We start from the raw sequence: 13989 nt of genomic DNA, 5'->3' as shown, positions 1-13989 counted from the left end.
TGACCCAGCATTGAGTTTTTTGGATTGTGTATTTTTCATGGTTGCTGAAAGTGGTCCAGGAGGCATGGTACCTTTTGGATGCCTGGTTAGAGACATTAGCTTCATGCTACCAGTGTGACATCTCTGGGGCTTCTTGTGTCTGAAGCATCAGCAATGTACTACAAGGGAAACACTACTGATGGGTTGGGCCATGGCAAGGGTGTCTCATTCACCACCCCCACTATAATAATATAATTATGAGGTATGTATTTACCAGATGGACACTGGTGGTAATTTTTCCAAAGGGAACAAGAGATCATTCCTCAAAATTGTGCAAGACACCAAGTAAACAGGTGAATTAGAAGTTGGTTTTTTGCATAATGAGTGGTGGATGTTTAATGCATTATCTGAGAGCACTGAAAATCCAAACTGTAATAGCTTAAGAACAATAGGTGTTGGTGGTAATAATTTATTTTAAGAATACTGTTATTCCAAAGAATTATGATTTCTCAATCTAAAATCAGAGGTGAGGAGTTGCAACTTTTTCAGGATTTTGTTCTCTATGGAGTGCTTTCACAAGTATATTTATAGGATTCTCATATGTTTCAACACACTACATATACACTATCTACCAATAATTGTCCTAAAAAGAATATTTTTTTAACTACATCTGGACTTCTCTTAAAAGAAACAGTTACTTTATTTCTTCAGTGGAAACATTCCTTATCCTGAAAACCACTTTTCTCTTAAGAAAGTCTTGAAACTTACTGTAGATTTCCTATTCATATTAAGAAATATGAAAAGTTCAGAGTAGGACAATAAAATCCTCAATTTCAAACACTGTCTATCATTCCTCCTTTAATGTCTTCTAGAAAAATTGCATAAACCATGGAACATTCCAGGTTTGTTAATAACATAAAACCAGTGTACAGATAGTGGGAAGCAGTATTTCATTGTAGCAGTTGAATATAGGTGGTATGGCAACACGAAGTGAACTCGGTGACTTCAAGAGAGGTGCATCATGGGCTGTCACACTGGTGGCATGTCCATATGTCTCATGAGCATTCAAAATTGACAACCGTTGATTTTGAATGCTCATGTGATGAGCAAATGGAGACATTCTGGCATCGCTAGTGCAGGAAAACACCCAGAGAGGCTGCTGAAAATGACTGACAGGGACGAGGGTGTTAAAACGGGCAGCATGCAAAAACCAGCTACAATCAGCACAGACCATCCATGATGATTTCCAGAGTTTCATGGTGAGTACTAATACTGTATGAAAAGAACTCCATTTACTGGGTTTCCCCAGAAGAGCAGTGGCACACAAGCCGAACATCACAACAACAAACAGGGTGGCTCATCTGGCCTGGTGCATAGAGCATGTGAACTGGACAATTGACCAGTGGAAACCAGTACTCTGGAGCAATGAATCAAGGATCACCTGTTTGCAGTTTGATGGTAGGGTATGGAGGCAGCCTGTTACCACAGTGTGTTGTACTCACTGTTACTGTGTTACTATCAAGACGACACTGCCCCATTCCACAAAGCTGCAGCTGTTAGGGAATGGCATGAAGAAATGGGTGTCAAGTGACTGCCCTGGCCTGTTCAGAGTCCTGACCTCAACCCCATCAAACACTTGTGGGACAAATTGGAGCGACGATTGGGGTTCAGAGTGGCACGTCTTTGATCTGTCGCTGAACTCAGTGCTGCTTTGATGGAGAAATGGAGATAAATTCCATCTGATGTCTGCCACACATTAGTGAAAAGCCTCTCTCAATGGGTGCAAGAGGTGATTAAAACCAAAGGTGGACATACCCGATATTAGGGTTTGCCTGCTAGTATCAGTTGTAAATTGTTGAAGTGTCCAGATAGTGTACCTTATATATTATAGTGAATTAAATATATATTTTTCATTTTAGTTTTTTAAATTATTTTAAAAAATTAAAATTTTAAAATTAAAAATATTGAAAAAATATTTTGCACTATCAAAGCAATATCATTCATGTTATTTTTCACCTTTTCTGGATTACATAAAAACAACGTACCTCTATGTGTAATTTATTTCTATATATGGTGTGTGTGCAGTGCTTAGCAAATTATGCTCACTATTGGGAAAAAATATATTTGACCAAGACCCCCTCCTCGTTTTTTTTTAATTTATTATTTTTAAATATTATGTCCCAGTAAGTCAAAGAGAGGTTACTTAGAGTGATTGGTGTGCATCTGTGTGTTCTTAAAGTTAAAAAGATTTTGTTTAGATCATCATCATCATCAAATTCCTGATTTGTACTCTCAAGGGGTGTACAGGATATGATAGTACTACATGAAAAATTTACATCATTACTAACTTCCTATCTACAATTTTCCTCCAAATCAGTCTATTACTTGTCAAGACTCCAATACTATCATTATCAGATCTTATATTTTTATCGTATAAGGCACATTGTACCGTATCAATCCACCTATAACTAGGTCTTCCTCTGGGTCGTTTCCTGCCAACCTGGCAGAGAACACTTGTTTTGCTAATCTTTCTTCGCCCATTCTGTTTAAGTGACAATACCACCTCAGATTAGCTCTGTTAACGCATTCCTGGATGTTGACAATGTCAATTTCTTTCCTAATATCCTCGTTTTTAATATGATATTGCCATTGATGCCATCTGTTCACACCTATAATCTTTCTCAGGACTCTCATATCTGTGGTCTGTAGTCTTTGGTCAAGTGTTTTACTTCTGACCCAGCCCTCAGATCCATAAGTTAAAACTGTTTTGAACACTGTCTTGTTATACAGTTAATTTAGTGTTCCGACTAATTTCTCTCTTATTCCATATGAATTTATTCAATTGACTTCCTACCATGTCAGCTTTGTTGATTCTGTTGTCTATTTCCATATTTAATTTACCATCTTCACTAAAAATCGTGATTAAGTAGAATGAATGTTTTACTTGTTCCACAGGTTCTCCGTTCACAACACACTTGACATTTTCAATGATTCTGCCTTTTCATTGTCTTTGTCTTTTTAATGCTGACCTTCATACCATATCTATTACAACAGTTATTCAATTTAGTCAGAGAATCTTGCAGACTAGTAGCGGATTTATTTAGAAGTATAACATTGTCCACATGAAGCAAAGAGCTGACATTAACATCTCGAATTTTGATATCATGTTTAATACCACTTTCCTTCATAATGTGATCCATATAGATAATGAATAACAGAGGGGATAATGTACATCTTGTCTCACACCAGATTTAACATTAAACCATCTTCCTGTACTTCCTTCAATTCTAATTGCTGATTTACATTTACAACTCAAATAGAGACTAAGAATTGCTTGATATAATGCCCCATTTACACCATATAACAGTAGCGTATTGAATAGATTCTCTCTTGGCACCTTGTCATATGCCTTTTCCAAATCGACAAAACTTAAATACAGATCTCTGTTATATTCCCATGCTTTCTCAACTATTTGTCGTAATGTGAAGATCTGATCCTGACAACCTCTATTTGGCCTGAATCCAGCTTGTTCTTCACCAAGCTTTTCTTCCACAATTCTTCTCAACCATTTCTCAAGTATACTTGCATAGATCTTGCCAGGAACACTCAGTAGGGAAATACCTATATAATTCTCACATTCGGTTTTATTTCCTTTTTTATATATGGGTACCTATTAGAGCTCCACTCTAATCATCAGGAATTTGTCCCTCTGTCCAGGCTTTCTGAACTATATAGTGCAGCCACTGTAAGACTTTTATACCACCATACTTCAAGGATATCTTTTCCTCCCATTTTCATGTCACCATTATCATCTCTAACTCCTTTTACAGCATTCTTTCCTCCATTTCTGATCTTCTTCAACAACCTCCAGAATATCTTACCATCTTCTTGATATTTATTTTCTATGTTCTTGCCAAAGTCCTCCCATGACTTTTGTTTAGCTAGTTTTACACAGTGTTTAGCTTTCTTACATTTGTCTCTATATTCTCTAAGAGCATAAGCTGACTTATTTCACAGGAACTTTTGATATGCTTTCTTCTTTTCCTTCACTGCCTCTTTAACGTCATGTCTCCACCATGGAGATCTGATTTTTCTATCCTTGCAGACAACCTCACCACATGCCTCACTGTCTGAATCAATCAGGGTTTTCTTCAAGGGTTGCCACTGAATCTCCAAAGTTTGGTTCCTGTTCTCAAACTCTTTCATTTTTTCTTCATTAATCTTTGTGTATTTTAGTCTACAGTTCATATCTGAGAGCTGCTCAACTTTTATTCATTTTAAAACTTTCTTACATGTTATTCTTTTCAATATGAAATTCAATTTTATCCTGCTTAATACTAAATAGTGATCACTTCCAATTTCAAATCCTCTCTACACTGGTGTCCTGCACCAGTGGAAAATCATTCTTATTCCTTGCCTGTTCTCTCCACATGAATTTGTGCACATTTTTATATTGGAACATGGTGTTAGCAATAACCAGTCCATGTCCTGAGCAGAAATCCAACAGCTATTTGCCATTATTATTAGCTTTGCTCTTTTCTCCAAATTTTCCCAAAATATTTTTGTATGTCTGACAATCATTTCCCACCCTGTCATTTAGATCCCCAACAAGGACCAACATTTCCTTTTTCATTGTATCAGTTGCTTTTTCTAAAGACTCAAAAAATTCCTCCAGTTCTACCTTAGTAGAACCTTGTATGGGAAGGCACAAATAAGTCTCATTGTCCAATTCCCCATTCTGATATTTGCCCACATCACTCTACTTGAGACTGCCTGCCATTCAAGAAGATTAACCGCGTATTTTGTGTTGAATACTATGGCTACTCTTTCTTTTCCATTATTTTCATTGCCTGAATATAATATCTTATATTTATTGTTCAGATAGATCTCACCAGTTTTTGTCTTTTTAGTTTCAGTCACCCCTATTATGTCGATCTGGTACTTATCTAATCCCTCAGCAAGTTCCATTTCTTTGCCATTTAGGCTTCTTATGTTGATAGTACTGATCTTGAACTCTGGTGATGCTGAGTTAGGATGGGTTTTAGGATTTGTTCCAGTAGCTTCGCTGTTCGTCCTGGTTCCCTGGCGAAAACAACGGGGGCCTTGTTTAACCAGGCGACGCCCCAGCCAGCATGAAATTTTGTCATGTTATACAATCATTTGTATATTGGTTTAAGCCAATAAGAATACAATTTGGTTGGCTAAATCTCAAATTGGCAGCTCATCCTCTTTCGTTCATTATCCAGGTAGATACCCAACAGGGTGCACCACGAGAAGGTGAGGATTGGACATTAGGTTAGAAGCCCTGGTCGGTTCTCTGCATTCCTTTAAAGGCTATGTGGAGGTCTCCTCTCAGTTATACAGCTTTGACCCTTAAACACCCCTTGTTTAGAACACTGTTTCCCAAAGTGTGGTGTGTTTAGCCTTAGGGGGTGTGCAAGAGGTCTTTGGTGGGTATAAGGCACTATTTCTTATTACCTTTTTGTTTAGAACACTGTTTCCCAAAGTGTGGTGTGTTTACCCTCAGGGGGTGTGCAAAAGGTCTTTGGTGGGTATAAGGCACTATTTCTTATTACCTTTTTATTTAACTTTTATATTTTTGTGATAGAGTATTTCTATTCTATAATTAATTTTTAATAACTAAAAATCTAATTGACGTTTTGAAACAAATGCCTCTTGGTATGTATCTACTGACTTCTGTTAGCTCCATGTCTAGTTGATGGCATAATCGCACGCACATACTATTTGAATTTTCTTTGCTAACTATTTTAAACTGAATTATACTTGGGATAATCTAAAAATTAAATAGAATTAGAATGAACAAAAAATTAGAATTAAAAAAAATTAGTATGAACAAAACATTAGGCTCTATTATCCGAGATAATAGAGAATAATTTTTTGTGTACATGGAGGTACTTTTATGCTGTCTTTCAGGATTCATCAACTTTATTACAGTCAAAGAATAGTGATGTTTTTACAACTGAAATAACAGAAGAAAGGCATACGCATGTTTTAACAGCATTACTTTTACATATTGCAGAAAAGGTAGGGAATAAAATCATACTGGCTTATTTTATTTATTGTATTTAAAGATTGTTTTGTATTATAACTTATGATTAAATATGTTTCAAATATATGAATATGTTGAACATGACAGGGTGTTATTACAGACCTAGTGGATCACTTGTTGGTGACAACAAAATGCATCACCAAGTCAATATGGTGGATGCTCCTCAAGCATCATGTAATAGAATGAACTTGAGGTCAGTTAAATACAGTATTTATTCGAATATAACTCTCACTGTTTTCAACAAAATTAAAGTTAAAAAATCTCAGTGCAAGATATTCAGGGATTTTCAGAAACTAAAGTGTTTCAGGAAAAAATTAAATTGGTATGTATAATTAAATCCTCAAAAAATAATAAATTACATGATAACCACAGTAATTAACTTTAATGAAATGAAAGTACAGATATTTCGTACTGAAAATAACAATAAATCATCAGTGTGTAGAAACAAGCACACAAAGGAACTGGATTAAAAAGTACGTACAGCAGTCAGTGGTTTACCAATTAAAACTGTTGCTGCATGCTAGAAATTAGTATTAATAAATAATATTATTAAAAATACTGTCATCCCTCGACTTACGTCCTTTCGAAGATACATCTGTGATCCCATAAGGGAATAAATAATATTTTCGGCTATATATAGAGAACCCAAACCAAAAGTGCTTACCCCTTAGCACAGTGACTATAACCGCTAAGGCACTAAGTCTCTTCAACATATTGAAGGAGAAAGCAGAACCTGATTATGACTACGAATTCAGCGCTTCTTCCGATTGGTTCATGAGATTCAAGCAGAGTTTTGCGCTGCATAATGTGAAAATGTATGGGAATCTGCAAGTGCTAAAAAGGCTGCCAAGGAGTTTGTGGAAAAATTGGATAAAATTATTACTGAGGAAAATTATTTGCCACAGTAATTATTTAATATAGATGAGACGTTCTTGTTTCGGAAAAAAATGTCCAAGCAGACATTCATTCACAAAAAGATGAAATCTATACCTAGTTTCAAAGCTCTTAATACCCGCATTAAGATTCTGTTATGGGTAATGTGGCTGGATATAAACTGAAACCATTTGTGATATGGCATAGTGAGAATCCACAAATCTTCAAAAACATTAGGATGCATACTCCTAGTTCATTATCGAAGTAATAAGAAGTCATGGATGACTCAAAAATTGTTTGAGGACGCCTTAATCAACTGTTATGTGAGTGAAATGAAAAGCTATTGTGTGAAAGAAAATATAGAATTTAAAATTTTATTAATTCTAGATAATGCTCCAGGTCATTTGTCTTGTAAGTCTTATAGCAATGATCTTCACCAAGTTCAAGGTCATGTTTCTCACTCCAACACTACATCATTGATTGAACCAATGGATCAGGAAGTTCTTGCAGTGTTTAAGGCCTATTATCTACGGAAAACTTTTTCACAAGCCATTTCCGCCACTGAAGGAAATGACCAGACTCTCATGCAATTCTGGAAAACATTTAATATTTATCATGCTATTAAAAATATTGCTGTGGCTTGGGACGAAGTGACCTCTCAGTGTATGAGTGGAATATGGAAAAAGACATTAAAAAGGTTTGTGCATGATATTGGAAGTTTGTAATAGTGGGCCTAGCAAACAATCTGAATCTCGAAGTGAATGATGACGACATAATTCAACACATAGAAAGTTCCCCTGAAGAGTTCACAATGAAGAATTGGTCGAACTGGAGGAACAATTGTTGCAGAAGAGGAGAAAAGGAAGAGGGAAAAGAGAAACAAGGAGAGGTAGTTAAACAATTCACAGTGAAGAGTTTGCAGAAATGTTCTCTGCAGTTAGTGATGTTCTCAAAATGGTTGAAGACATGGACCCAAATGTTGAATTCTACTTATTAGTAGAAATGAAAGTACATGATGCATTTGCTTGCTATGAAGAAATTTATGATGAAAAGAAGAGGAATAAGCAAAGCACATTGGAATAGTGGCAGTAACATACGGTAAAGTTTTATAATAAGGTAAATTAAAATATACAGTATACTTATCCCTAACCCCTATAACTCTGTTGAAAGGTTATTTTTCACTTGGTTAGACTATAATAAATTTAGTTTAATCCTTTATCCAAGTGTAAGCAAACAAAGTTTGCACCTGAAAGTATCTTCAGGACTGGGGTAAGGTAGTACAACACCGGGCAACTCGTTGCAAAGGTGGAGCAAGCTAACAGCACTCCTATCTCAGTATCTCCCATAATGCAAAACACATCTCCTTCTGGAGATGTGTTTTGCATTATGGGAGATACTGAGATAGGATACCCAGACTATTTTCGACCTTTATTGAGGTCTCCTCAGTGGGAGCCAGGCCCAAGTGAAGATACCAGGCAGAAGCATTAGCAAGGTCATCTCTACCTATAGGAGTTGCCAAATGATGTGCCACCTTTTTATTAAATTACTCTGGATTTAGAGAAAGATATTGAAAGTTTATTTTTCACTTGGTTAGACTATAATAAATTCAGTTTAATCCTTTATCCAAGTGTGAGCAAACAAAGTTTTTTTCGAAAATCTTTGCAATATCTGGAGGGTAATCCTCATAAGTCCTATCGTGAATTGTATTGATTCTCCTACTTATCTAATTGCAAAAGTCTTATCACGTTCCTTAACTGCTCTTACTGGACACTCCAGATCGTACATAAAAAATTCGACAGATTTTCTTGAGAAAATCAAGGATATTCAAATCAAAGAGTCTGAGTTATTAGTCAGTTTTGATATTGTTTCTCTTTTTACCAATATCCCACTAGCTGACATGGTCAAACTACTATATGAGGATTACCCTCCAGATATTGCAAAGATTTTTGAATTCGTTATCTGCTCAGGTTATTGCAGTTGGAAAAACAAGATCTACAAACAAGTTGAAGGTACTGCCATGGGTAGCCCTCTATCTCCACCTTTGGCAAACTATTTTTTGAAACATTTCGAAGATACCATGTTTTCATCCATTCATCCTCAACCCTCTCTTTGGTTTCGTTATGTTGATGATGTTTTTGCTATTTGGCACATTCTGAAGAAGAACTTTCCGCATTTCTACAACAGATAAATAGCCTTCACCCACATATTCGATTCACCATGGAAAAAGAAAATTCTGGTAGTTTACCATTCTTGGACATCCTCCTTACACATACATATTCTGGTACTTTATCTACAAGTGTTTATTGAAAACCTACATTTACTGTGTAAGATACACTTATCAAAAGTATGTTCATCACACATCTCAAAAAGTTGGCATTATCAAATCCTTAATTAATAGAGCACATAAGTGTGCTCCTCTCCAGTAATCTTACAACATGAACTTTCTACTATAAAAAAAAAAAAAGTTAATAGAATCAAATGGTTACCACCCCAATCAAATCCAGCAGATAATTGAGTCCTGTGTTCCAATACCTCAGGTTTCTTCAACAGACCGCAGAGTTCCAATCCCTTACATTTCAGGCATCTCAGAACTGATAGGCAGAATTCTGAAGAAGTATCATCTGATTCCCACGTATATTCCTATCAACAAAATATCTTCTTTATTGCCATCTACAAAAGATAAACTGTCACCTCTATCTTTGGCTGGCGTTTACCAAATACCGTGTGAATGCAATGTATCTTATTTTGGACAAACCAGGCTGTTCTGTGGAAAAAAAATTAAAGAACATCAATATTATATTCAATACATGAAACCTCATAAGTCTGGTCTAGCACAACACAGCATTGACACTACTCGTAATATCTAGTGGGATAAAGCTCTTCTCCTCCATAAATGCAGGTTCAAATATGAACACCTTTTATGCAACCAACAATAAAAATTAATTATATTTAACCTTCCAAATGGCCAGGATGTCTATAGACGTCCAACTAAATCTGGATATGATTCAGCCCACCTGTTTAAAGAACCAGGATAAGAAGTGCAATTTGACCATCCTGTCCATTAGAAGGTGTGATAAACCCTCACGCTGAAGAGAACGGTTAATCGGATTATCTCACGTTCGTAGCTACCTCTCAGTTGCCTATAACAAGAAACGCACATCCTTGTTCTATGCTGGTCAAGTGGATTTTAGTTATATAGGATAGACTAAAAAAAGAGAAATTATTTATATTTTTGTTTTCTCTTTTTATTGTACAATACAATTTTAATTTCTGGACAAAATAAAAGTCTTGCATAATTTCTTCCCTTAAATATTGCCTTATCTTGGAGAACCAATTTCATCTTAAATTTTTTTTTACGCTAATTTTTTCTAATCGCTTTCTAGATAAAACATTATTCTTTGTTCTCGAAGAAATTAATTCACAATAATTATTTGAAATATTCTTTTAAAAAAAGAAAAGAAAACCGGCTGCCGATGTTCCAGATTATATTATTTTTATTTTTGCAAAAACCATCGAAATTGAATAATACTTCACGCTGGAGCAACTTTGCTTTATAGAGAATAACGTGAAATTCTTTAATCATATCACTAAATTTTTTCTTTATATTATATAGTAATCTACTGTTCTTTGTACTTTCACTTTCTTGGTTTCCCTGTATAATTGGTCACTACAAAATGAAATTAACAGTTATAGATATTTACTGCATAATTCAGATATTTTATTCTCCAGTTTTTAAAGTAAGCGATACATTTGCTTATTTTTATCATTCAAAATATGTATATCAAATGTGAAATTTCATTTCCTTTCACATTACAAGTGAACTTTATTTAGACTTTGATAGCATCAGCCCCCCCCCGAAAGCTGTTATGAAACATAGGTACAGTTTTTATTTCATTCGTGATTTTTCCATAATAATTGTTCCACATAACGTTTAATTTTTTCGACACAGAAACTAAGTTTTGATTATTATAAATTTGCAAATTATAAATAAGAAAATATACATATTATTCCTTTCTTTTAGGCTTGCACGGTGATCTGAATGCATTTTTGAAAATTATGGAGACAACTACCGTGTTTGAATAAAAACTTTAGTTTAATATAACTAAAATCTACAGTTCGACGTTTCGACCTTTATGTCAAGGTCATCTTCTGGAGCGTACAAATATACACAAGAAACAAGCTATACTACAATCAAACTGGTTCGTTAAAGACACTGACCAACCGCTACCACAATTGTTGGCCTGACCTCTGGTGGAAAAAAAAAATTACAAATTAAAAATAAAAAATTAAAAATTTATACATCAACGCTAGAGTCCTATTATTTGTGTTGTCTACTATGTACATATATTAACATCATTCCAGCTAGTTGGAGTGGAATGGTTTCTAATACTAGCAGATTGGCTAGAGTCCTGACTTATGTTGAATCTTTCATATTAGGTTGGCTGAATGTGTGCCATCCAGATTCTTGGAATTTTCATACCATCTTTGTTATTGATATTTGGGTGGTTTATCAGGATTTCGCAGGATTCCTTAAATTTTCTTTTGTACCAAGTTTTTGTGCAGTGTGTTTTTTATGTAGGAGGGGGAATGACCTACCAACTCCTTGAGTGTTGCGCTAATTTCTTGGCTAGGTGGTAATTGGGACTGTCTATTCCTTCCACGAAAAAAAACCCAAACCCCACTATGCCCCCCCCCCCCCGAATATATGGGGTTCCGAAAATAGACAAACAAAATGTCCCTTCGACCAATCGTGGAAAGAATAGACAGTCCCAATTACCAACTAGCCAAGAAATTAGCGGCAACACTCAAGGAGTTGGTAAGTCATTCCCCCTCCTACATAAAAAACACATAACACTTTATAAACAAAATCAAAAACATAACACTCGACAAAGACGACTTATTAGTCAGTTTTGACGTTTCTGCCCTTTTCACTAATGTCCCCATCAATGACACAATTCTCCTACTACAGAACAAATTTCTGCCCGACATTACGGCCCTCTTTGCCAACGTACTAAAGTCCGGTTACTTCGTGTGGCAAAACAAATTCTACTTACAAAAGGAAGGTACAGCCATGGGCTCACCATTATCCCCCCCCCAATCGCTAACTTCTACATGGAAACCTTTGAGCAAAGGGCTCTTGATTCTGCCACGCTACGACCGACAGTCTGGCTCAGATACGTCGCCGACGTGTTCGCGATCTGGCCGCACGGGCGACAAACGTTAAACACATTCCTCAGCCACCCAAACAAACAACACGAACGCATACAATTTACCATCGAAATCGAAAACCAAAATTCGCTCCCGTTCTTAGACACACTAGTTACACGTCTTCCTTCAGGCAGTTTATCCTTCACGGTCTACCGAAAACCGACACACACGGGCCAATACATACATGCGAATTCATACCACCACCCAGCACAAAAATACAGAGTCATCAACACCCTTAAAAACAGAGCCACAACTATTTGCTCTAACCAGCAAGCCCTAAAACAAGAACTAAAAATCATTAGTGACACATTCATAAATAATGGCTATAACAAAAATACTGTCAATAAAATACTATATAAAACCACAACAAAAACGAATCTAGATTACTGTAAAACCATAGCCATCCCATACATTAAAGGGCTATCAGAAAAAATCAACAGAATCCTACAGCATTATAACCTCAATGCCACCTTTAAACCACCCATTAAACTTAAAACCATATTCAGCTCCTCTAAGGATCCTCTCCTCCCATTAGCACATCCTGGAGTCTGTCGCATCCGCTGCACCTGTAACTTACTGTACATTGGTGAAACAGGACGAACAATCCCTATATGCAAGAAAGAACACATTAGACACATTAAATATAACCATTATGGTGAAGCAGGCCTCTCAGACCACGCACTTAACACCTTACACCAAATCAACTGGAAAAGCACCTGCTCCTTACACCGCACAAAAACCTGGTACGAAAGAAAATTTAAGAAATCCTGATAAACCACCCAAATATCAATAACAAAGATGGTATGAAAATTCCAAGGATCTGGATGGCACACATTCAGCCAACCTAATATGAAAGATTCAACATAAGTCAGGACTCTAGCCAATCTGCTAGTATTAGAAACCATTCCACTCCAACTGGCTGGAATGATGTTAATATATGTATATAGTAGACAACACAAATAATAGGACTCTAGCGTTGATGTATAAATTTTTTATTTTTAATTTGTAATTTTTTTTTTTTTTCACCAGAGGTCAGGCCAACAATTGTGGTAGCGGTTGGTCAGTGTCTTTAACGAACCAGTTTGATTGTAGTATAGCTTGTTTCTTGTGTATATTTGTAAGCTCCAGAAGATGACCTTGACATAAAGGTCTAAACGTCGAATTGTAGATTTTAGTTATATTAAACTAAAGTTTTTATTCAAACACGGTAGTTGTCTCCATAATTTTCAAAAATGCCTACATATTATTCCCCTATTATATCAAGAAGTTATGTGACTTCCTGATTTATAATAATAGGGGAAATTAATATTTAAAAACACTGTCATCCTACAAATGCAATATCAGAATATGCTTTGAATGTCTGCTAATCAATCAGAAAGATGGAAAAACAGAACAAGGAATTTCTGCCTGTAAAATATTCAGTTATTGCACGGGGTACTTTAGTGTGCTGCCTTCTGGGCATGTTCTTTTGATCTGGTTCCCAGTGGTGGTGGTGGTGGTGGTGGGGGGGGGGGGGGGCTGGTATTCTCCGTTAGTCTACAACTTGTTATTGGGCAGAAAGGAATATTAGAAAGTATACCCAATATACAATTCATTTGTGAGATGGCAAGCAGCAACAGCAATAGGTAATTTTTTTCCAGATAATTATCAAATAATTTAGAATTTTTCGATAATAAAAGTGAAACTGATCACTATAAATAAAGAAATCATTTTTGGCATAAATACTTCATCAGCTTGTAAAAGAAATGTCAGTTTTACTGTTAGGATATCTGAACAACAGAAAACGAAACAAGACATTCTTGCTTGAGGCAATTTAGTGCGACTTCTAGGAAACTTTCTGTCTTGTGTTTCTCAAAAGA

The 13989-nt window shown here is 35.8% G+C and overlaps 1 protein-coding gene across 2 annotated transcripts in view; it reads left to right on the top strand.

Annotated features, from left to right (window-relative positions):
- LOC150100524 (cobalamin trafficking protein CblD) overlaps positions 1-13989 on the top strand; it is a 164710-nt gene that overhangs the window by 66326 nt on the left and 84395 nt on the right. For both annotated transcript variants that reach the window (XM_090402901.1, XM_090402903.1), the window contains exon 4: positions 5914-6024. In XM_090402901.1, coding sequence (XP_090259027.1) covers positions 5914-6024 — 111 coding nt within the window. The remainder of the gene's footprint in view (positions 1-5913; positions 6025-13989) is intronic.

This window comes from Typopeltis vanoorti, chromosome 13, assembly GCF_054136105.1.
Source record: "Typopeltis vanoorti isolate ZY-2024b chromosome 13, IOZ_Tvanoo_1.0, whole genome shotgun sequence".
NCBI lineage: Eukaryota > Metazoa > Arthropoda > Arachnida > Uropygi > Thelyphonidae > Typopeltis > Typopeltis vanoorti.
The sequence above is the reverse complement of the archived record's forward strand: the minus strand, read 5'-3'. Positions and strand labels throughout refer to the sequence as shown.